This window comes from Pleuronectes platessa, chromosome 6 (genome assembly GCF_947347685.1).
Source record: "Pleuronectes platessa chromosome 6, fPlePla1.1, whole genome shotgun sequence".
Taxonomy (NCBI): Eukaryota; Metazoa; Chordata; class Actinopteri; order Pleuronectiformes; family Pleuronectidae; genus Pleuronectes; species Pleuronectes platessa.
The window spans coordinates 17,718,324-17,744,097 of NC_070631.1; the positions used below are offsets into that span (position 1 = coordinate 17,718,324).

General features: G+C 43.2%; 1 protein-coding gene across 1 annotated transcript; it reads right to left on the bottom strand.

The window, feature by feature from the left end:
- Positions 1-4,746: 4,746 nt before the first annotated feature.
- Positions 4,747-25,173, bottom strand: kif5aa (kinesin family member 5A, a). The gene is made up of 29 exons (XM_053425833.1): positions 24,808-25,173; positions 21,078-21,165; positions 20,917-20,990; positions 20,480-20,584; positions 20,229-20,277; positions 20,058-20,113; positions 19,885-19,972; positions 17,153-17,277; positions 16,954-17,058; positions 16,302-16,450; positions 15,454-15,602; positions 15,162-15,334; positions 14,685-14,753; positions 14,298-14,504; positions 13,172-13,318; positions 12,901-13,089; positions 12,602-12,719; positions 12,405-12,466; positions 11,810-11,919; positions 11,543-11,644; positions 10,826-10,886; positions 10,555-10,626; positions 10,044-10,148; positions 9,449-9,665; positions 9,157-9,331; positions 8,825-8,904; positions 8,568-8,607; positions 8,240-8,325; positions 4,747-7,373 (listed from the first exon to the last, which is right to left on the bottom strand). The coding sequence occupies exons 1-28, from the start codon at positions 24,934-24,936 to the stop codon at positions 8,247-8,249; spliced, it is 3,123 nt and encodes a 1,040-aa protein (XP_053281808.1). The 5' UTR covers positions 24,937-25,173; the 3' UTR covers positions 4,747-7,373; positions 8,240-8,246.
- Between the last annotated feature and the right edge of the window lie 601 nt (positions 25,174-25,774).

Below are 25,774 nucleotides of genomic sequence, written 5' to 3' on the forward strand. Positions count from 1 at the left end.
AAAGACGTGTGTGCCGTTCGCGGACGATCCGTTTGTTTAGAACGATTCTTTGAACGGATCTTTTGGACGAGTCATTCATTTTGAACGAATCTTTTGAAGAAGTCCTTTTGGAAAAGGTGATTCTAGTAATTCTGTACACCTAAAGAAGACAAAATGGCGGATGACAAGCCAGATCTAGAGAGCTTAAAGCGGAGGCGCTCCAATGCGCAACGAAACTTTACAACACGAATGAACCGCCTTGAAGTCAGTACTGGCCGTTTACGTGAACTTGAGTTGTCAGAAGAGTTAATGAGATTAAAGGATGATTATGACAAACTCCTCGATGTCAGTCATGATTATATCGACGCACAGAGCCAGATAGACCCTACAGGTGGCGACAGCGAGTTGCGGGACGCCCTGGCGCGGAGAGACGCCAGTGAGCAAAAGTTCCTTGAAACTGAGGGCAAGATCATGGAAATGCTGTGGTCCAAGTATGCAGCGCCAGACATAGACGCTCTTGTAACACAGTTTGAGTCTGCTTTTGATCAGGCTGAGGCGCTCGGGAAAGGTAAAGTAGTGCCATGGACGCGGCAGGGGGTCGAAAGCAGGAGATTGGATAGGAAACTCCATGGACTCAGAGAGGCTGTGTACACTTGGAGAGACTACCGGCCGCATGGGAAGGATAAATGGACGCTCTTTTTATCATTGAGAGAGGACAAGGAGCAACTGATGGATGAGTGGACATGTCAACGTGACAATGAGGTTAGGAAGAGGAACAGTACAGAACAAAATGACGATGGCGACGATAACGGAGGTGAGGAGGAGGAAGAGGATGAAGATGGAGGAAGTGGTGACGTGGTCAGTGGAAATGTCACAACAGCGAGCGACAGCCTTACAGCTGCAGGTAACATCACTTTCACCCAACCAGTAACCCTTGCTATTGCTACTCCACCTGTTAACACCCAGCCTGCTGTTGTCAATCCGCCCTTTGATGGGCAGGGAACTCTATATATTTCGAGCTCTCCTTCATTCATGTCCACTGACAGGGCAAGCATCACTACCAGCGCTGCTCAAGGAGCTACTGTCACTAGCCGACCTCAGAACAGGTATGTAGCAGCTACCACACACAGTACTCCCCAACAGGCATTACAGCCCACCCTACAGTCACGATGGCCTGAGGATAGACTTGGTGTCAGTTTCGCCCATCCTCCAACCCTTGCCAGCACGCCACATCTGTTGAGCGTTCGTGCCGCTCCACCCGTCAATCTCAGCATGGGACAAAGTAGTAGCATGCCACGTAGCGACCCTGGTACGTGCGCCGGTGGGGATAACAGCTCTCAATGGGCCCGACCAAAAATAAGACTCACACCCATAAGTTTCCCTAAGTTCTCCGGGGACAGGAGGGACTATTGGCGCTGGAAGGCTGAATGGGAGAGTATCCAGGCGCAAGCGGAGCCTACGGGGTCATGGGAATGCAAGAAACTTCACTTGCTAGACAGTATAGGAGAGACTGTGAAGAGTGAACTCAGACTGTTGCGTTGCAGGGATGCAAACGATATCTTCAGGGAATTAGAGAACCGTTATGGTGATAAAGCGCAAACGACAGAAGAGATCATGTTGGAGTTACAATCACGTCCTGCTGTAAAGGACCACCAACCACGAGAGACGTTAGAGTTGATCCTAGCAGTGGAGAGGGCAACATTGGACCTCACAGACCTAGGGTGCACAGACGCTATACAGAATCAGCTAGTGATTCGGTCTTTAGAGAGTAAACTCCCCAATGTCATGAAAAGAGAGTGGCTCATGTGTGTGAGAGACCCTGTTAATAACGTCCACCCAGGAAACCGTTTCGACAGGTTCTTGATGTTCCTGGAAGACCAAAAGTCGTTGCTCGTGAGGTTGGAGCAGTTGCTGCCCAGCAAGCCATGGCCTGCTAATGCTCCTGAGAGACCAAGCTACCGGGAGAAACCAGGTGACAGATGGAGAGAAAAGAAGTCGTTCACTAAGTCTACAGCAAGTGAAGTCAAGAGAGATTCCAAGCAGTTACCATGTGCTGCGTGTGGCGATGGAGAACATGGAGGTAAACTGTTTCGCTGTCGAACTTTCAGGAAGGCCAGTCTGTCAGAGAAGAAAGTTCGGCTGAAAAAGGCAAAGGCATGTACAAAGTGCCTGGATGTTCACGGGGTCGACGGTGCCTGCACTCTAACGTTCCTCTGTCGTAAGGAGGAGTGTAAGAAAGGCGACACTCCGGTGGACCACCACTATTTCCTCTGCCCTAAGGCACCAACAAAGAAGGATGCTGCTAAGAGGGAAAGCAAAGCAGAGGAAAAGAGGGGACCTCGTGGTCCGACAGAGGAGCAGGAGGCTGTGTTCGCCGAGTTGGGACTGACTCCCCGCCAGTTGGAAGCTGTCTGCAGGGCCTGTACCAACAAGGCAACGTCGAGAGTTTGTTCTGGCAAGGATCTGATAGAACAAAGTGATTTGAAAGAACATCCAGTCCTTATGATGCTCGTACCTGTCACGTCGAAGAGAGGAGACAGTCTTGGAGCCTTGGTCGATCTTGCTTCTGACACCAATTACATTACGCACCAAGCCGCGGAAAGACTTGGACTGACCGGTGAACCAATTTCCCTTGTCGTGTATGGTGTCGGCACGATGAAGGTGAAAGTTGATACAAAAAGGTATCTTGTAACAATAAAAGTGTGGACCTCACGAGGAACCCTGAAGTTCCACGAGATGATCTGCTACGGGATGGAAGACATAGCCAAAGTGGATCGAGTGGTGAGATCGGAGAGGCTGGAGCAGTTTTTCCCCGAAGCTAAGCCGGGAGAACTGGCCCGCCCAGAGAAGATCGATCTATTGATCAGTACTCGAGAAGGCCGATTAGCTCCACAAAGACTGCAAAGGGTCGGCGACCTGGTGTTGTGGGACGGTCCCCTAGGCAAGACGGGGAGTGGTGCGCATCCGGAGCTCTTCGAAGAAGTGGAGGTGACTACATGGCACTCGAAGACGCACTTCGCACACTCTATGAGGGCGGTAGCCGTCAAAGTTGAAGAACACTCCATGGGAAGGCCAGGAAGCCATTTGGAACGAGAAAGCAGTGTGGAGGTTCGAACGACAGCAGCATGCAATAAAGAAGTCATTGAGTGGCTAAAATGGGATAGCATCGGTGCTGCCTGTGATCCTACCTGTGGAGGGTGTCTTTGTGGAAAGTGCCCACCTGGAGGAAAGGAGATGTCCCTTGCTGACGAGAAAGAGCTGGAGATAATAAGGGCAGGTTTAACCTTCTGAGAGAGTGACACCCACAGCGACCAGCCACATTGGGATGCGAAGTACCCATGGAAGGAAAACCCAGCCTCTCTTCCCAACAACCGAAAGGCTGTGGAAGCAACTTTCCTGAGGGCTGAGAAGCGGCTCATGAAAGACTCCCTGTGGAAAGAAGCTTACATGGGGCAAGTCCACGAGATGGTGGGGAGGGGAGCTGCTGTTAAGCTTACTAAGGAAGAGATGGACAGCTGGAATGGCGCCGTGTGGTGGGTGAGCCACCTAGCCGCACCAAATCCCCACTCAGTGACTACGCCGGTGCGCCTCGTCTGGAATAGTAGCCAGGAGTTCAGAGGGGTGAGCATGAATAGCATGTTGCTCAAAGGTCCAGACGTCTTAAATCCCATCAGAGCGGTGCTCCTCAGGTTCCGGGAAGGAGAACATGCAGCCATCGGAGACATCACCAAGATGTATAATTCGGTGTGGTTGGAGAAACAAGAGGTCCACGTGCATCGGTTCCTATGGAGAGACTCACCGAAAGATGAGATTGAGGATTATGCTGTCGTGAGGGTGAACATGGGAGACAAACCAGCGGGGTGCATCGCGCAGGTTGCCATGCGAGAGACCGCAAAGTTGCCACAGTTCTCTGATATGAAGGAGGAAAGAAGAGTCATTGAGGAAGACTCCTACGTTGATGACCTCCTCACGTCCCACAATGACCCACACTGTCTAGACAAGATCCTAGGGGGAGTGGAAAAGATACTGACAGCAGGAGGCTTCTATCTCAAGCCCTGGGTCAGTAGGGGTGAGTGATTAACATGTCTAGTAATGTACAACAAGAATTAATAACGTGAACGTATAATTTCATTTGGTTAATTCTGGGTTGGTGTTTGTGTTCTGTTTGCAGGTTTACAACCTTATGTTCTGATGTACTGATGTACTTAAGTACTGACGTACGGAAGTACTAAATGTCACTAGCTAGCGGTAGCAGTTAGGCTACCTAGCGTGCTTGTTGTGTTTGCGAAAGCAATAAAAGTTCTAAAAGTGACACGAGTGGTATCCGCCGTACTTGGCCTGACACCCTTCCAGTGGGGAATTTATTAGACTACAGCAGGTAGCTAGTAAAAAACTGGACAATAATCATCATTCATGAATTATTCCCAGTGAAATTGGTGAAAATATCAAAAATCACCATATCTTGTCTGGATCCATACCAACATTTTAAGGATTCTTTTATGGCCTGTTTCATCCTTCCTCCAGGTTTTGTAGAAATCCATTTAATGTATTTTGTGTAGTCCTGCTAAAAACAATCAAACAAACAAACTTCTTGGCAGAGATAAAATGCAGCTAGGAAACCAACAGCAGGACTATACTGGACCATAGAAATCATAAAGTGAGGTGTATATCTATAATTGTGTTGAAAAGCTGAATAAAATGAACCTGTTTGTGTGTTGGAATTTTCAGGCGTTTCCCCTTGGACCGAAATGATTCCCATCCACAATCTCCTTTCTACAAGTTTATTGAACTTTTTACTACAACACAATGGTTCACATACAGTACAGCATAGTGATGAGTCTATATAAACAGAGATTTTGCACGGTGATTCTTCACACAGTCATGTCGACGCTACAGTATCGGCATACAGAAATAAATAAAACAAACGTTTCTCTGATCAAGATTAGCGCGTACCTTTCCTTTGCGTTTCACTATGTCATGGCACGCCACTTTACTTACAAGATTAACAATATATAGCACATACATTTTTAGATATGTTGAAATCAGACAGTGGGACAGCGGGTGACAATATAGTACACATTCCCCCTCCTTTAAAATAATTTATTACACTTAAAACATGATGTCAAATAGAGGGTCTGCCTGGACACGTACAGTAGGGTCTGACCAGGGTCGGGCTGAGGGTCTATTTCATTTAGGGCGACATGAGCTGGAATGGAGATGTGACGTACTGTTTGTGTGAAATGATATTATTTCTATAAGAGTCGTCATCCTCTTCTGTTGTTTAAGAAGAAACACTGAGCTGATTGTTCATCTGCGACCGCGTAGCTTTGAATCTGACGAGGAGAACAGTGGTGGTGGCTCGAGATCAGTGTGATTGTGGATGTGAAGCCCTGAGATGTTGTTGATGTCAGTGAGAGCATGAGACCGAGTGGTGGCGTCATAACTGAGCCTGTCAACGATCATTCTGAGTTCATACTGTACCTGGGCGGAATAACAGAACAAACCTTCAGTCATTCAATGTAACACACTGAAGTTTCCATCCAGAAATAGTTTTGAAAATAAAACTAAAGATTGTGTTGTTCAAATAGTAAAAGAGGCTGAATTTAACTCGTCAAATTAAATCTCTCTCATTTGAACATATTTGTGTTATTTGGAATCGTAGAAGGCACATTCAGCTTCACAATATATCTTTTAAATTTGGTCCACACCATGTCTGCTCTATTCCGACCTTTTGTTCAGTGACTCTGCTCAGTCCCAACACGCCCACCACCTACGACGCGCTGCTTTCTTCTATCCTGATTGGCTGGTCAGGATTTTTAACAGAAGAATTACAGCACGACCTGACAACAAACAATCTGTCAAATTCTCCGTCCACGCCCGACTGGTGGCTGCTCAGCCGGGGACGAGTTTACAGACACTTTCTCATCATCGGACGTCTGAAGGATCTGAGTCTAAAAACAAAGAATCACTAAACAGCCTCCACAAAGTCTTAACAGAGAGATGTTCCTAAACCAAAATTCAGAAGTACGTCAATAGTGCAGCTTCAGATCAGGTCCTTTCAGCCTCAAAAGTTAAAAACGTTAACGGAGATATTTGAGAATCGCTGTAGTATATTTCTCCTTTAACAATGAGCTTGATATTATATGAGCTGACTTGATGAATGAACCCACACGCTCAGTTACTCTCCTGCAGTAGAAGGTTTATGTAGATGTTTCTACCTAGCTCTAAATCTACTTTATAACGAAGAACATCTACGCAGAGTTTTTGTACCTAAGTTGCAAATTGTCCGATAAGCTTAATTGAAAAGACGACATCTTAGTATACTGTGTAATGAGTACCGCATGTTAATTTAATCAGGAGAAACCAGCTCTTGGTAAGGCTCGGTAAGAAGACTCACGAGGAGGGGATGCAGCGGAGGGAGCAACACTAAATGCATATGGGCAGCATTACCTGGAGTGTATGATAGCATGGTACAGCTGTGACATCACAGTATGAAAGCAATTACAAAAGGTTTCCACTGTACACATTAAATCTGGGCCGGGTTTCCCTCGTATTTTTGCATCTGATGTCTCCCTCTAAGATAAAAAGTAGTAGTTTTTCAATATTTCCTGTGATACAGCCACAACCACCCTCCATGGAGTGGAGTTTATTTTAAAATAGAAAATGTAATGCACTGAGACCAGGATCGGGATTAAGGGAAACCAGCTCTCTTTCCTTCTGGGGCATCTGTCGGAGTCGATCAGACGCTTCACGCGTGGCATTCCAGCTCCTGAGTGGAATCATGACATGCAACAATTTGAAAGCTAACCCGCTAACATGCATGAAGAGCGTGGGTCTTCTGTTACAAGCCGGCACTACACTATGCTCTTATTTACGACTGAGAAAGAAGGTCATGTGTGCCTACTGTATGTCGTCCACATGATGCCCTACAGGAGACGTGTGCGGGGGACGGTGGAGGCTGTGCGCTCCCACAAACAGTTGCTGGTCGAAAACCTCTACTGGAGTATACAGCACTATTATTTACAACATGTGTGTACTAGGTGTTCAGGGATGGAGTCAGACCCACCTCAGTTCAAACACCTCGGGGGGTTAATCAGCATCACAGGCATCTTCTGGCAAATTGTGGTCAAATTCATGGTTATTCTTTAACTATAAAAACATCTGATTTGATGTATTTCTTGCACTGACTGAACTGGAGTGGACTCAATCCCAAACCTGACGATGAGGGTGGTCACCATAAGAGCGGGGGGGGGGGCTTCATCTAGTAATTATAATACAGGGCTACAGATCCTCATCTTCGTCTTCATCAGTGATGCAGTGGAGGGACAGGGAGACGGGCTGCATGCAGATGGGAGGGGAGGGTCCATGGGTGGAAACAGTGTTTGGTCACAAATCTGGAGAGAGAGAGAGAATAAGAGGTGGTCATCATTTGGAAAGATTGATTTGGAAACATCGTATTAATCATTTGTAATTGATAAAACTGATGAAATCGAACCCCCCAGAGTTTGGCTGCGTACACTGCGAGGAGTGCATTTAGCTGCTGACAGAAATGTGCTTTGTTGAAATTGTTATGCAGCTGGCAGTGATGTCACAGGGTCCAGGAGTACACCTGTGACATCACTGCAGCAGAACGAGAAGTGCAATGGCTGCAGGTCAGTGAAAACAAGCTGTTCAGGATGGCTTGGGAGTGGGGTTTATGCTTATGTTTCAGTACAAATATTTTTTTTTCTCATCAACTCATGATGTTGTGATAATGAAATCTCGGACCCCATGTTGAAGAATCAGCCTCTGGAGGCAATGGCCAATATTTCGGGGCCTCCGGTGTCAACAGCAGATATCTGGGCTAAGATTTTTTCAGTCCATCTGGTTTCTTTATCACACATTTAGAACATTTCTCCACACAAAATACAACAGCGATACTTTTTGTATATGTTTTAGGTCAAATTAAATTTCTGCTGATCTCTTTTAACACCTATCTGTATATTAATGTAGATACATTTAAAAGCCGCTGCATTTCGATCAATGTGTTCCACCTCTTTTGTCTCCTGTTTACCTGCAGCCAACCAAAGCCTGCTTTGTGTTTGTATGTGTGTGTGTGCGTGTGCGTGTGTGTTTGTGTGCGTGTGTTGTGTGTGTGTGTGTGTGTGTGTGTGTGTGTGTGTGTGTGTGTGTGTGTGTGTGTGTGTGTGTGTGTGTGTGTGTGTGTGTGTGTGTATGTGTGTGTGTGTGCGTGTGTGTGCGTGTTTGTGTGGTTAGTTACCCTGGGACTAACTTGCAGCTGTCTCCTGCTGAACGATGTAGTGCCTGTTTGTATCATCCACCTCGCTGCCACAGTGAACATCACTCCTTAATGCAAAGGACGCACAAACTTCACACTCAGTGCACAACCAACTCTGTCATTATAATTTACTGCAAATAACTCTTACTGGACGACGCATTTAGTATCAGCACAATGAAGAACAGCAGCCAAAATGACCAGTATTTAACATTTTCCTTTCACATCAAGTAAAATCCCTGTTTAATCTAGAATACAGTTTATATTCTAACAGTTCAAGTGACTAGAAACAAGAAGCAGCTCAAGTCCTCACCTGTTGTCATTGATGTCTCTCGTTTCACTGAGGTTGTTACCTGTAACAAAAGATTGGTTTGATTTATTGATTTATCGAAACAGTCCATACTAATGATACTTCAGTAATACAATTAACTTGAATTAATATATATTAATTGATACAATGATATATTAAAACCCATTTGATAATCAAATACATCTACATCAGCATATACAAATACACATGTACATATTACTGTCAAATACGTAAATGACCATTAGACTGCATACAGGTACCATTGTCAATGTTGAGTGGGAAGGACTCCAGTATGTCTCCATTATATTTGCCTGCTCTGTAGCCCAGTGCTGTGGAAACTCTGCGTAGAACACAGGAGAGAACAAATTAAAACCCTGGCACAGTATGTGAAGTTACAAATGAAGATCCTTAATCATTTCAAATAACAAAAGTAGATAATCGTGTATACAGTGTGTCCATATGATACAGTTTGTTTGCTTTCTTTATATAAAGATGTGCGGATCTCTGCTGGACTAGCGATGAACAGGCCTAACCATGGACCTGACATTAACACTGGGTAACATCAGGCAGAGGCAGAACAGGTCCCACTCACGTGTTGCTCTGGACAGAGTTGGGGCTGCAGGTGGCGGTGGCGGCGCTCTGCTGTGTCGCGCTTCCTTGGAAGAGGGCATTGCTGTAGGTGTTGGCGTGTTCAGTGGCACGGATGTAGGTGTAGAACGGATTTGTGGGAGAGCAACTTGGCAGCTGCTTCGGTCTCACCGGCTTGGCTGTCGGGATGAAAGAGTGACGTTAGGGCTCGGCTGTGTCATTGTAAAATGTAAATATATTTCCCATTATTAATACAACATAATAATCAGTAATACGATCGAACCGAAGTGCAGTACCGATCTGTGCTGCGTGGGGGCGACGGCTGGCGTTCTTGGCTCTCATGGCGTCCTTGATGCGGTCGACCTCCTGCTGATAGCGGCGGCGGTCCATCATGGCGCCCTCCTTGGCGTCCCTCAGTGCAGTCTCCAGGGCCTTAACTCTCTCAGCAGTAGACCGAAGCCGTTTCTCCAGCTTTGGAAGCTCACAGCGCAGATCTGCATTGTCACGAACCAGCTGGACGGGAGAGAGACAGAGTGAGAGAGAAAGAACGACACTCGAGAGAGGAGAGAAAAATGTAGTGCAGCTCCAAGTTGCTGGTTGAATTAAATAAAAGCCCCCCAGTTCCAATAATGTGAAGAAGATAATTGATTCAAATCTATTCGCGACTTCTCCAGCCACTTAAATGTATTTTTGATTTACTTAAATATGTTTAACGGATGTTAAGTAAATTATTTTTTACAAATAATGAGCAAATTACTGCTGTGTCTCTTGGAATGAAAAAACAGCAGTCTCCCAGTCTAATGTACGCTAAGGATATAGAAGCAGTGCAACCTGCGAGCCGTGTTTACATCAGTGAAAGTTGAAGTTTCAGGCACTTGATGTGTGTCTCACCTGTTTGTGAACCTTTGTAAGTTGGTCCAGGTTATTCTCAAGAAAGGAAATCTTCTGCTTCTGGGTGCAAGACCCCCCACTATCATCAGGTTCCATTTCGGAACTCTGCCGGAGAGACAACGGAGCAAAAAGATGAGAAAATAAAATAGAAAGTAAGGTGGTGAGCTTTTCAACAGCTCCGTGATAGACCACAACATTGCAAGAAAGAAAAAAAGGAAAGGTCAAATGCCCAAAGTTACTAGTTAATCATCTAGTATTTTGCATGGTGAGATAAAAACTCTTTAGGCCTCTGGATACTCCCTCAGTTTATTCCACTATTCTATATTTAAAGTAAATTTCTTGTTTCACATACATCATATCTAAAGGTCAAAAGGATGAGAGAGATTATGGATGTTGTTTTTAGTTATAGGTTGATCCGGGGGCAGAATTAAGGTCAAAGATTCCTTAAAGCCCTCTTATAATGAAAACAAAAACATCCAGAGTCGCTGCCTCCTGTTGTCCAGCTGCTTACTTTTTTAACCCGCGACGTGAGGTCTTGAACGAACAGCTTGCGCAGGTTGTGGAGGGTCTGGAGTTCGCGGGCCTGAAGGACAGACAGATTGAGACGAGGTTAGGAAGACAACCATGGACAGTGTCAAATAAAACACAGTTTAATATGAAGTAAAGGAGAGACAGACTAAGGTAAGACCAGACTGAAAGGTACAAGGACAGAAAGAGAGAGACAAAAGGGGGGACAATGTTTCAGAGCCGATGCAGGCAGAAAGATATTATATTTTACTCACGACAGTCTCCTCCAGACCCCTCAAGTCCTGTTTGGTCTGCTCATGACGTTCATGCAGGAATCTGACAGAAACAACAAAACTCTCATTTTAAACATATTTTATATGTCAGAACATTGTAATATTTGGTTTTGAGCTTGGAGTTTCCTGTTTTTGAATCTAATGAGGAGATGAACCAGGGACGCTGGAAGTCTGTCAGTGTTGAGGGTGTAAGATGAAGTCTAGACAGTGATTATTCTTATTGATTTGAAAGTGCAACATTGGATACCAGTTTTAGAAAAGCAAACAATCAGCTAAATAAGCTTAAGGGGTCTACTACTAACATAAGAAAATACACATCAGTTTAATGTCTAACGTAAACTATGACTCATCTGTGACACAGAAAATATACTGAATGTGTTAAAAATGGATTTAAATATAAAAATAAAAACCAAATGGCTGAATGTTAGGTCTGCTACTATGCTAATGTAAAAGATTACTGTAGAAAATCAAATTAAAGATTATTAAATTGATTTTAGAAAACTGTATTGCCTTGTTGTTGCTGTCCCTCACCAGTAGGTGATGCTGAAGCCCCCTAACTCTCAGCATCCTTGAGGTAGACTGGACTGTTTCCAATCACTCCTCTAATATTTAACATCCTCTATAGAGATGTTGATCAATATGTCACCAATTATCAACATGTACTGACTCTCATGAGTCCAGGATTTCCCTGATACTTACGAGAGCTCCTCCAGGCGCTCGCTCTTGGAGTTGTCCTGACTCTTCAGACGCTCAAAGTCCGCGCGAACCTGAGCCAGCTCCAGCTCCATCTTAGAGTTACGACTGGAGAAGAGAACACACACATGTTCAGGAGGATAAAGCAAATGAATATGAGCAAATTATGAACCATAATGATAATACTATATACTAGGAATATAAAGAAGAAAGTATCTTATAAGTATTATCTTTGTGTAAAGATAGAAATAATGAACAAAGATGGTCACTGACTCATTGAGCTCATCGATGACCCTCTGCTTCTCATTGATCTCGTCCCGCAGGCGGGTCAGCTGCTGGTGATGGATGCCGCGGTGGGAATCTCCCTGCTGACGGACAGTCTTCTGCATTTGAAAAGAGCACATGCACAAAGTCTCTCAGAAAGTTCTAACACAATACATTTAAAATCGACTAAATCAGTTTGAACATGGGTGGAGAAAGCGCGCTGAATAGGAGGAAGGACATCAAACAAAAAACATGTGATGTGAAGAACAAGTACATGTGCTATTACACATTTACAGATATGTATATATGTTGAAAATAAATAAATAACTAGAAAAAATAAAATGTACATTTATTATATTACAGCCTTTGCTGATTTGCTGAGCATAAAAATCGCATGATACATAGATCAGGGATGAGTCATGGTGACTCACATTTCCAAACAAGAGCCCAAGATCTTACTGGAAATATTTGAGCTGTAACTCTGTAAATGAGCTGCTCAAAAGAAGCTTTCAAAGCCAGCTCACTTCTCCATTCTTTGAAGCTGATTTCCTCCGTTCCCATGTCAGAATTTAAAGTAACATAATCCACTCAGAAATCTTCTTACCTTCACATTTCCCTCCTCAATCTCGCCCTTCTCTGCATCCTTCCCCTCGAGCAGGGAGTTATCTGGAAAAATGACAGAAAGAAGCATTCAGTTAACACATAATAACAGAAGATTCCCAACATACAGTATGTACAGTACAGTAGCACAGTTTTATCTTTCTTGCTTGCATATTAAGTCTTTCACTGATGTCATGTTACCCTGGTCTTGCAGCTTGGCCAGCTCTTCGCTCAGCGAGTCGTGGCTCTCCTCCAGCAGCCTCTTCTTGTGCTCCACACTCTGCATGTACTCCGTCAGAGAGCGGATCTTAGCCTCGTGCTGCACAAACACAATCACCCAAATCAAATCACAAAGGGCGCCTTAAAACCCAGCCACGATGAGCATGAAGATTCTCTACAAATACATTTCACTTTCACAATTTTGCTTGGTTCAGTTTTTCTAAGTTACATCCCTTTATTGGTGCCCCATCCCTTCCTGTCTCCCTCCCACTGTCCCTCACCTGAGAGATGAGGAGCTGGCAGGAGGAGAGCTCCCTCCCTGTCTCCTCCATCTTGCGGTGGCACTCCAGCTGCATGATCTCCAGCTGTCGGCAGCGCTTCACCATGCTCTTCACCTCCGACTTGATCTTGCTGATGTAGAGGCGAGCCACCGTGAACTCCTCCTCGATGGCGCCGCTGATCTCCACCGGCTGCAGGTTGGGGGAGAGATGCAGATCAGTATGGGGTTGCCCTCTGTTTGAAACGTCAGTCAACGCTTGTGATTCCACTCACCAGCTTGATCTCGCCGTTGCCCACGATGGTGCTGAACTCACTGAGGTCCCTCATCAGGCCGTTGAGGACGTCAGCGATGCGTTTCCTCTGCTGACCGCTCACTTCCTGCATACGAGACAGCTCCGCCTCCAGCTCCATCAGACTGGCCTGTCACACAGAAGAAGAGTCGGTAACCTTTCTAACAAACTAGATCTCAAACTATAGAGTGACATACTGACTTGGTGATGGATGCCATAATTTATTTATCTAATTTCTAAAACCAGTCAAGGAACATTAGGACTTTGTAAATGGATGATTGATGTATGATTTCATCAGAGTCAGATTCATCACTGAGAAAAAGCCATTTAAAAAGATCAAGTTGCTACCAACAGCGCCACCTTCAGGTAAAATACTATAAAATATAGCAGGATTGAGTAAATGTAAGCATGTGTCATCTAAATTTGAATACAACTAATAATAGTATCTAAATATAAACTACAAGCACTGTGGCAGTAAATATTAGTCCAGAGTAAATAAATACAGTATATGTAGTAAAAATGTTTTTAATGTAATGTATTTATCAGTCATTAGAGTGCATACCTCCACCAAGGCCCCTTACGAAACCACATTTACACCAAATTGCCCACACTCATAAATATCCATCCCTTCAACATGCTGGATATAATTCATCAGAATTTATGAATAATTCTCAGAGAAATCTCAGAATCTCTGTCTTGCAAAAACGTTTCCTGGATCAGCCTCCTGATCTGGATCTGCATCAACATTAAATGCGTTCTTCGCTGACTCAAACCACATTCTTCCACCATGTCTCTTGTATCCATCTAGTATTTTTGCATAATCCTGATAACTAACTAACAAACAAAAAAAATCTCCTTGATGGAGGTAACGGAAAACATACGAGGACTAGACCTCATTGGTGGAGCAAATAAACTGAGTAAAAAGGCCCTAAAGAGTTTTCTCCGTTACCTGATTGCAATCTAATTCCTGCATTTTGTTTTATTCATGATAAACTGCTCTGCTACAGCAGCTGTTTGTCTCCGTGGGGCCGTCAGCTAGTGACTGAATCTTTCTGTTGCACCTCCAGCCTCCAGCATCACACATACACACCATACCTCTTAAAACATACCATTTTCTGGGCCAGTTGGTCGGCCAGCAGCTGGTTCTGCAGGCCTTTCTCCTCCACCTCCTGGCTCTTCTGGTCATAGTTGATAGCCAGCTCTTCCAGAGCCTGAAGCACCTCCTTCACCTCAGCCTTGGCACAGTCACTCTCCACCTGCAGCCTGCCAAGCTCAGCCTGGACCTTGTCCCCGTCCCCACGGGATGAGGCCAGGAGCTGGAGGGAGGGAAACATGGTGAGTGTCAATGAGAGGGAGACATATAGAGAGGCTTAAGTGTGTGTGTGTGTGTCTGTGTGTGTGTGTGTGTGTGTGTGTGTGTGTGTGTGTGTGTGTGTGTGTGTGTGTGTGTGTGTGTGTGTGTGTGTGTGTGTGTGTGTGTGTTTGCGTGTACCCACCTCATCCTGGTCCATCATCTGCTGCTTCAGTTTCTCCACAAACTGGCACTGCAGATTGATCTCATCATCCTGTATTAATGATAGAAAATCCAACCTCAGTACCACCCACACTGGAAAACTTGCATGAGTGTATAATCATAATTCATCTTGCCTAATATTTTTTAATCCATGATGATATTTCAGTGAATAACACGTTTCAGGGGGTTTGTATAATCTTTGATTATAAAACTATTATCTTCTGAAATATAATATAAGTAATCAATATCTGCGCATACAGCATTCAATTGAAAAGTGAGACTTAAGTTGTTTCTATTTGTTGTTTCTACAGCCAGAAAGTCTGAAATAGGAGAACAGGTGGGTGGTAGGACACACAGCAAAGGGCTGGGTCCATACCGAACCAGTGGATTATCAAGTCTCAGGACTCAAACCTCTGGATTGTCTCTATCGAATGTAACAAAAATGTCTGTGCGTTTGAACCTTGTCATCCAGGTGCTTGTACAGCTTCCTGATCTCCTCCTCGTACTTCTGACGCTCCTCCTCGGAAATACGGACCACAATGGAGGAGGTGTCGTTGTCCAAAATGGGGCGCTCCTCGACAGTATGGATCACCACGTCTGCCGTAGTCTGCTCTGTCTCAGGCACTTCTTCTCCTGAAGGCAGGGATGAAGGTACCACAGGACATTTAAACATGTGCACTAGAGTTGCTGTTATGCTGCAGAAACAAGGCTTCTCGTGAAAGTCTCTCAGTTGGAAAATATCAATGACTCACCATTCCTCCAGCGGTTGAGCTCGGCCTCCAGCTTGGTGATGGCATCCTTCATGGTCTTGTTCTTCTCCTTCTCCTTCTCAAACTTCTTCTTCCACTGCTCCGCCGTCAGCTCCAGGTTGATGGAGGCGGTGTTCCTGATGGTCTTGGCACTGTGACAGAGACATAGAGTCACTCACCAAAAACCACTTCGTGTGGTGAAGTTCAAAGTTCAACCTTTTCAATAAATATATCAAATAAACGTAGTGGAATAGAAAGTACAATATTTCCCTATGAAATATGGAGAAATAAAGCAACATAAAGTACAAGTACCTCTAAATTGTACTTGGGCACCATACTTGAATAAATGTACTTTGATATGTACATTGCAACGGGTTTTATTCAAATGAACAGTGTTGTTTAGCATCTGCATCTTCTCTGTTTGGATCTTAGGGCATGCCCAAAATAACTCATTGACCTACTTACTGTAAGATGGGAACAATAATCAACACAGCAAGCATCACATTAAAATTCCAAAACATTTTCTAAACCTTTACTTAACCAGGAAAGGTTCCATTGAGTCCGGAAAAAAATCAGATCATTTGATCTCAATCCAAATTAGATGAACTCTTCCTTGTTTTCCTCCTCATGAGTGAAACTACTCAAAGTCGTCAGTGACTGTGATGATAACGATAATGAAGTGTGCAGTGTAAGTTAGCACCTGCCATGTCTTGATATTAGTCAAACATGGTCACCATCCTGCTTCAGTTTGTTTTCCTGCTCAATGTAGAGGTTATTTCAAATATACAATGTTTTATTCTGAAAAGCATGGTTTCTTTCCAAAGACACATGGACTCTACAGGGGTATCTACCGTTGGCCAAACATCAGAGTCGACTTGGTCTCTGTGTCGTTGTAGCTGGAGGGAGAGCAGCAGATGAACATGGTGGTGCGACAGTTGCCACCGAGAGAGTCCTGCAGGATGCGGGTCATTTTGCTGTCACGATACGGCACGTGAGATTTCTGAAGGAGAGAGGAAGAGGAGGAGAGAGGAAGAGAGAGGAGGGGGGAGGAAGAGCAACGCAGAGGGAGGAGGAGAGGAGGAGAGAAGAAGAGGATACATTGATTGTGCTGGATTGAACTAATCTCATAAGTATCAGGGAGAGTTTTGGGGTTTGACAATCAAACATGTTGTGTTGGCAGAAATAAGAAAAGTCTCAGAAATGAGTTGGAGATTTGCCACATTATCTGGAGTCCCATTTGTAGGAAAGTTTCAGTTTATTTAGTCAGATTCCACAAAATAAATAAATTTTCACTTATTAAAATGAAAATACATTTCATCTAAAATGAACATAAGGAAAATATATCGACTAATTTACATAAGGTCCATTTATGGATCATATATTCACTCAAGACACATAAAGTCACCAAAATATTTTTTTGTATGTAAAAATGTAATCAGAAGCACATGGCATCACTCTTTATTCCCTGTAAAGAAAGAGGGGGTTCGGGTGGGAGTGTCTCACCGTGCCCTCAGCCAATGCAGAGATGACGTTTCCCAGAGCAGAGAGAGACTTGTTGATGTTTTTAGCCTCATCCAGGACGGCTCCTGCAGCTCCGGTCTTACTCACCTGGAGGAAACACAATGCACAGCTCAGAATCAAACAAATGTAATAAAACAAAAACTCTGAAGTCAGGTTGAATTGCAGGTTGTGCGTGTCTGACCTTCTCACTGCCAGCCAGATCGACCAGGTAGAGCTTTCCACAGAGCTTCTGCTCAGTCTCCACATGCTCCTGCTTGATGTTGATCAGGAAGATGCTGTGGCTGCGGGAGCTGTGCTCGTTCATGTCTGAACAAAGACAGACACAGTCGGGGAAACAAACACCACAGGTTTGAGTGCAGTCTTAGAACTTACTGTACAAATTCCTTCTTCAATGTTGAAATGAGTGTTTTAAAGGGAATGACAAGAATTCAGGAATGAGATATAATCACCATAGATTTTTAGCCTTGTTTTATTTAGGGAATTTTATTATTCAATCCAAGGAAAGAACATTCTCACAGTATAAATTGAAAGAGGGACCTCCATTGATCATCTGTTATTAAAGACGTTTATTTTAAAGACCATGTTATTGTGTGGCGTTCCCTATAAACATTCAGCCACCAGACGTCAGTAATTACTCTGATTTTAACTTCTTTTTTTTAAATCAATGAGGACATAGATGTTTTAGAACAGACAAACTCTTTTCTATGTGACTTTCTCCAGTTAAGTATCAGCAGTGTTTACGATCATGCCAACTTTTTCTCCCATTTATGTTCGGGAATTCAGAGCAGTGCGTGGGTATTTGATATGCACATCCTTTTTAACAAGCATCCACTGAAGCAGAAATGAGTCCCCACTCCCAGTGCAGATAAGACTGATCTGAATGCCTGTAGCTTTATTGGGCGTCCTCAGAGTCAGAGAGTTCAGGTTTCTCCAAAGATGATATCTAAGGGCCTGAGCTCAGTGTCTGCTATCAGCCCACCCCTCTGCAGCACGGTGAGTCAGCAAGCACAGACAGGAAACAGGCTGAGGCGCTCTCACTAAATCTGGCCCTCTGCTGCGTACATTCATCCAACTCGTCAGGCTGGATTGTTTTAGAATTTGATTCTTATCACATAATTACCTTTAAAATACTTTATATTTTAAGAAATATTATTTCTGCTGCACAGATCTGTCCTTCTCTAAGCGTGAGTTACTTTCACCTTTCATTATTTAAACGAGATATGATCTATTTCATTTGTCATCTGTCAATCATACACATCCATCATCTCTCTAACAAACTAAAAATGTATACGAATGAAAGCTCACATGATTCTTCACATGATTCTTTACATAATATATATACGTGGATCTTATAAAACCCCCTTTTCACTGTTTAATTCAAAGTCATGACACAGAGGCAGAAATGAATACTTATATAATTTTAACATGCAGCAGGGGCTCACTTTCTACCAGAACGAGCTGCAAATAAGTATGAGGAGGAGGAGTTGTGTTTCATTGGTCCGTCTGGTAAGAGACTGCCAACAGATCAGTTCAATGGATGGAGGATTTATAACACCAGTGGTCTTTTATAGCGCTCTGCAAGACTATTGATCTGAGCCTTGGATTTGAATCCATTAAGACCCACTAGTCTACGACCAGAGACACTCTGTAGATGAGTCAGTGCTGATGTCTGCACATAAACTGTCAGTAACTGGACTCAAGTGTTACATTACTGATGTAAACACAATGAGCAGCACTAGCCTTTAATTTGATCCTATATTCAATTAACTATATTTTGAATGCAAGAATAACTCTGAAGATGCATTAACTCTGAAGAAAGGACTGAATGGGTTGAGATTTATTTATAGTGAAGGAGTCCCTGTGATTTTGTTGTGATCAGTGAATCCCAGACTTCATCTGGTCTCACTCTTTTTTCATATGTCTGAGGTCAAATTCAGCAAAGGACTCTGACTCAGAAATAATAAATGAATATATTCATTCATTAAATAAACAAGGCAGTACATAAACTGCTTTATTGCTTTTAGAGTTCTCAGAGGAGGTTTCTTTATTGTATTTTTATTATTTTGTCTTTTGAGATACCTGAAAACACAAAATCTGCAATGATAGCAGGTATTAAAACTTGTTTCATCAAAAATTATTCTTTGCTTAAAAAAATAATTATGACACTTTCAATTATGTCTCATACAGATAAACAGGTAAAACCAATATATTCCTTATCAATAATATGTTTTATCTTTCAATATATTACATACCTACTGAAATGAATGAGTATAATGACTGACTTAATTAAATGGTAATGAAGTTATCTGTTATCTTTATGCTGTAATACCGTTTGGGAGCCAAGGATGAAGCTACTGCATCACTGTGATCGCTACTGGAGTCATTAGTCAGACGTTATTACTGGACCAAAGGGAGTGAGTCAGCAGCTCAGAGGAGAAAACCAAGAGCAGGGATTACGTCAGATCAGGGAGCTTTTATTGTTGAAACATAATTAAAAGTAAAAACATTAATGCTAGATGACTGCCATAGATTATCGTCTAGTTTTAGTTTGACTTTTGTTTTGTTTTACTTGCTTGTGCTTTATTAAACCCATGTAAAGTGTCTTTGAGCATTGTTAAAAGCATCTGGAATAGTATAACACACTGTAACACAAAGATGACATAACAGGACACAATAACAGGCCACTCAGCGAAGAGTTCATGCATCAGTGACGAGCTGCGAGCGCCACCGACGAGAAACATCGACCACGTGCCCTCATGCGCAAGTGGAGCGGTAAGAAGACTTCCTGCTACGGTCAAGAGCTGAACATGTTTCACTGTGAGCATTTGGATCGCTCTTTTTAAATATATGTAGCGACGATTTCTAATATTCAAGTAATGTGATCAAATATCAGAATATCAAAAAAGGACTCACTGGTCACAGCCACGTGACGGTTGCTTTTGCCCTCGTCGATCACATCCATGACCTCATCAGGGCTGGAGACGAAACGCTCAGTGCATCCCTGCCACGGAACAGGGGACAGATTTAATACAGAGGATTTAACATAGTCCGATTTTCACCCTATGTAAAACAGAACTGTCACAAACCTTCACATAGGGCACCCTATTCTTATCCTCATGGACAGAGAGGTTGGTCTTTGTCACTGAAAAATAAAGAAAGATTATGATATTTTATTCAAGTTCTGAAAACTAAGTAGTTGTGATGGTGCATTATACATTATTATAGTCTGGAAGCTCAAAGTACTTATAAGCACTAACCATCCAGCAGGTCACGGATTTTGTCCATGTAGATTTCAAAGTAGGAAACCTGTTGAGGAAGAAGGACATTTATTAAACCCCGACAAAAAATTATGTTTATGTGTTTTAGAGACTTTAATTATTATACTGATCAAAAACAAAACTGAACTGTGGATACAAGGAGAGAGTGGAGCATATTTTTTAATAACGTGATAAAGAGGATTCACAAACCGACCCAATAACACAACATAAGACATTAATTCCTCCCATACCTTGATGTGGAATTCAAGGTTTTCATCCATTGCAAAGATGTGGTTGAAAATGTCCTCAGCGATGCGAGGAATAATACCCATCTGGTGAGGGTCATGGAGTTTGCCCTGCAGATAAAAGAATCACTGGGTGTTAATGGGGACTTAATACATGAATACGTTAATTCAAAGTAAGGGAGAGTAAGAGCATTCTGTCATAACCACATATATGTATATATATATAATGACAGAGAATCAATTAATAGAGATGAAATACATGGTGTCATTCAAAACAAAAAATCCAGTATGAAAGGGTCATTTTCCAATGGTAGAAGTAACATTAAAATGAATCCGGTGAAGACATGTTCAAAGTATTCATTTATTCTATAAAATGACCAGAGCAGAAGAAAACAAATTTACAGTACAAACACTGCATCTTTTTAGTTAAATGAAAAGTGCACCTCCATGGTGTGAGTCTTTCCGGAGGCGGTCTGTCCATATGCGAAGATAGTGCCATTGTAGCCACCCAGCACATCTACGAGACAAAAAAAAACAAGAAATGAGACCACAGTGTATATTGGAGGTACTTCTTAATATTTGGAAATAGGCTATTCATAAATACCCTTGACAATCTGCTTAGCGCAGGTGTTGTACACCTGCTCCTGGGTGGTGTTGGTTGGAAACACACGGTCAAAGGCATAGGACCTCCCCTGTGAGGAACATGAACAACAGCACAGTTAATAAAGGGACATATGAGAGAATGTTTATCACCAAACTGTGTTGAAATTTCCAGGTTTCAACTAATCAATTTTTAAAGTTCTGTATTTAATCGTATATGTCTGAATTCTTTAACAGAGCACGTGTTAGCTATGATGTGACTGGAATGAAACTAATAAGGGTGAAATAATGACAATCAATGAAAAAAATAAAAACATCAACTTTGATATCGAATATCAACTGTAATCTATTATCTGAAACCAAATTCTATTTTTTTTTTAAAACACTTCCCCCGAAAGCGAGTCATCTATGTACGTAAGCTTTGTGAAATGATGTCAGCTCTGTGAGTCGCTCAGTGACTGACTCATCCTCATTGGCCTGAATATAAAGACACCAAGAATAGGATGTACACTCATCTAAAAAAGTGCAACTCTCTTGAAAAAAAAAATATTAACGCTATTATCCAACACAATATATTACTGTTGTCGCGTGAAAACATGCAACAAATGTATTTCTTTAAGGTTAGAGGAATTTCCTGAGATTATGAAATACAAAAACATATTTAAGCCTCATTTCTGGAAGTGGAGATGTGTCAACCACAGTTATATACAGTCTATGGTCCTAATGAGCTGTTACATGAGCATCTGTAACTCCGTGGGTTCACTTATTAAGATAAATTGGTATGCTCATTCACTTCACTGCCAGGAGTTACCAAAAGCTGCTGAAAGATCAACATGAAGCTACAGCCAAGAGACGGTTAGCTTAGCACATAGACTGGAAACACAGGGAGGACAAATGTTCAGTGTGTATGATTATATAATGTCTAGTGGCCAAATTGCAGATTGCAACCAATGGAATAGCCCTTCATCAACCTCTAATTGCAAAGCGTGTGGGAGAACCTATGGTGACCTTCAGGTAACGCACATTAACGCAAAAGACCCTCTCTAGAACGAGTGATTGGTTTGTCTGCTCCAGGCTACTGTAGAATAATGGTGAAGCAACATGGTGGACTCCATTGAAAACAGCCTGCTCCTGATTTAGAGTTTTAGAGTGAGTTTCCTTCAAAGGTAACAAGAAGACAATGATTCTTAGTTTCAGCCAGGGGATTAGACGCTGACGAAAACATTTAATTATGAATATTACGTTACATTTCTGCAGATATAGATCATCCTCAACTCAACACATCGGACCTGCAGAGCTCACACTAACACGTTGCATCCTATTTGTTGCTTCAGATTGTTTTGTAGTGACGACAACATGAATTCATCTTCAGAGAGAACCGGATGGACTTTTCCCCATTACCAGCCTTAGTGCTAAACTAAGCTAAGCTGACAGTCTCCTGGTTATAGCTTTGCATTAATATTACAGATACGTATGAGAATGGTATTAATCTTCTCATTTAGCTTTTGGCTTTTACAGAACACAGGAGAGCAGTCGAAACCCATTCATTTAGAATGTGAGGAAAGAATTCATTCATCTTTTGACGTCTCAGGGGAAATGGTTGAATTAGCACTCTACAAAAAAACAACCCTGTCTTACAGATGTCACAGTAGCTATGTAAAGAGACAGGAAATGAATTTACCTTAAAGCTCAGTTAAAAGTCCATGAAGACTAACATATTTACTTAAAACTAAATATCTCAACCATTAGAGCGTATGGTGGAGGCTTCATCCACAGGAATACGGTTTGTTTACATGTGTCCCCAATACCACAGCTCCACCTACAACACAAACAACCTCTGTGAGACACACCCACGTGTGACTCAGCCCTGACGCTCCTCCCTGCATAAACCAGGCCTTTAAAGCCTCTGAATGTCACCCCCCCATCTGATACACTGGCCCACAATGCAACACAATAACACGAGCCACCAGAACACGAGCCAGCCGTATGAAATGTCATTAACAGATTGATTCATCTCGGCCGCCATGACAGGGTGATTCCACTGAGAGGGGGGCTCAGGAGGGAGGGACGGATGGAGGAGGAACAGAATGAGACATACAAATGGAGATGGATGAGCGAAGGAGGGAGAGTGAAAACAGGGGAGGAAAGAAATAAGAGATTGGTGAAAGACAGGGGCAGAGGAACAGGCAGGGGGATGGAGGCAGAGAAAGGAGAAAACAGGTCAGTAAGTGATGTATGAGCTCGTTTAATGATTATTGATCCTTTCGCAATTAGAGAGATCAGTTTCTGGCTCTACTGTCCAGCATCATGCTGAGAGGAGAGAGGAAGGTCAGGTCCAAATGTCTCCATTGTCACAGGAGGATGTTTCAACGGTATTCCTCCTTTTCACTACATTTGACCCAAAGATGACTATTCCTCTCTTTTGAGCTCTGTTTAGTCTTTAAGTTGCATGGTTAAGAAATAATTCTAAATCTAAAGAGAGACCACCAGTAATATATGTGTGCAAAAATTAAATCAAACGGAGTATTAAGCTAACTGGCCCCATTTTTTAATGAACTGAAGTTACATAATTTAATGAAATTGATGGACGAGCCTCTGAAATTGGATTTGACCTCATTTAAACTCAGCATGGGATCAATTTCAATGTCGCTATTCTGAATTTCAAATGTAACCGTGAATCACAAAGCAAAGGTGGAGTCACTATTCTCAAATAGGCCTACCTAGTTAATCTCCATTAGTCAAACCCTTTCTGTCTATAGTTGAAAAACTAAAACTACGGAGCAAAAACAAGAAGTGGGACTATTTCTGATTGTTTCCAATGGAAATCAAGTTGTTCCAAGAATTCCTCTGGAAATGAGAGTCTGTTTCATTCACATATTTTGAATAAGGCTAATACGAATCAACAGCACGTACTCCCAATTAAAAATTGAGAAAAAATGTGATTATATTAGAAACTAACATTAGAATAAGCCATACACTTTCGAAGAAAATTGATTGAGCAACATTTTTATCATGTAAACAGATGGAGAAGTTTTGCTGTGTTGGATACATTTTGATAATCTTTATATTTAGTAAATGTCCTTTTTTCACAGTTTTGACCAAAATCTGATTGTGGTTTCCTGAAAAGGTTTATCATTCACAACAAGTTAACAGTGTAGTCCGGTTTCAGTCCACCCAGCTCACCACCCAGAGTCTATGTAACATCATCACTGACCTGAGACCAGCATCTGCTGACCAACAAGAAAGAGTCTCCTTCATATCGGAGAATGAATTAGAAAGAGGTAAATACCTAATCATTACAGTGATGAGGCCCAGGAAAATAATTTGTCATTCATCAACAATCATTTGAATTATAAGGTTGTATTAGATGTGTGTTATGAATCAGAAGCACTGAGATAGGATTGATGTCCATACAGTAAACTAGAACTAGAATTATTTAATGTAGGTGACACATTTCATTAGAGTTAATGCAATGAGCCTGTATCATTGAGTGCAGATCTCCAAAGGCCCGAGTACGCACGACAACAACATTGCACGCATTTTTTGCTTTGTCATGTAAAGACAGAATACAGATGAGATGTGCGGGGAGGGATGTCATATTTCTATGTGCTGCACCGATGATCAGGTTTTGCTGCACAGCCCACCACCCAAACAGATGTCTCAGGCTCCAGCTGATGATTTATGGATGAGGGGCCTGCGTGTGCACAACAAAGCGCCTCCGCTCGTATACTCACCCCGACGGAGACGGTGTCATCGCCCTGGAATTTGGGCAGGAACAGGTCCCCGCGGACAATCTCCGACTGGTTGAGGGGGCGAAAGCGACACAGCACTTTTATGTTGCACTCCGCTGGGACGTCGGCCATGGCGCAGACTGAGCTGGTGGAGGACGCTGCTTCCTGCTGGAAAGATGCTGCTGGAGGCGGACGCGGAGCCTCGGGGAGAGCGATGCGCAGACACTTGGACCTTCTTGGTGCAGAGGAGGCCGCAGGACGGGCCGGGTGGTTCGGGCTGAGATCGACTGCAGATGTATTTGTGCGCAGCTGGTCGGTGTGTCCGTGTCGCAGTGAGGCGAAGGCGCTGGATGTTGAAGTCAAACCGTGAAACGACCCGCTACATCATTACAACCACCGACACTGGCTCTGCTCGGGCTCCTCTGTTCGACGATCGCTATTTGTTGTTTTTTGCGGGCGCGGCAGTGGACGTGCGTGTGTCCGGCTGAAGGTGAGCTGCTGCTGGAAGGACACGGAGGTAAAGCGGCTGATGAAGATGATGGGGACGGTGCTCGGCTCGCCACAGCGCCCTCTGTCGGCGGGTCGAGAAAGGGCGTGGTCTGCATCCGTCTCGTTAAAGTGGTACCCACAGCATCAGCATCACAGCTCAGCATCCCCCCTCCTCCTTCCCACGGGCAGGCGGAAACCACCGCGTCACATCCGAGCAGAAAGGCGAAGGATGACTTGATTAGTTTGCATGAGGCAGCCACCAGGCCCCATGATGCAACCGCTCTTTCATACAGTCTCTGGCCCCTCTCCAACGCCTGACTGTGTGTCCTCATAGACACAAGACACCGTCATGGGAGGGCAGGGAGGACTTTTGATTCAATTCTGTTTATGTAGCCCATATTCACAAATCACAATTTGTTTCATATGGCTTAACAAGGTGCGACATCTTCTGTCCTTATCCCTGGACTAAAGAAGGGCAAAT

What these genes read in the sequence shown, in the direction of transcription:
- kif5aa (XM_053425833.1), bottom strand. Translation starts at nt 24,936, where the DNA reads ATGGCCGACGTCCCAGCGGAGTGCAACATAAAAGTGCTGTGTCGCTTT. An exon ending in ATCTGGCTGGCAGTGAGAAG is followed by an intron (nt 17,059 to 17,152) that starts GTCAGACACGCA and finishes TGTTTCCTCCAG; the next exon opens with GTGAGTAAGACCGGAGCTGC. An exon ending in ACAAGCACCTGGATGACAAG is followed by an intron (nt 14,754 to 15,161) that starts GTTCAAACGCAC and finishes TCATTAATACAG; the next exon opens with GATGATGAGATCAATCTGCA.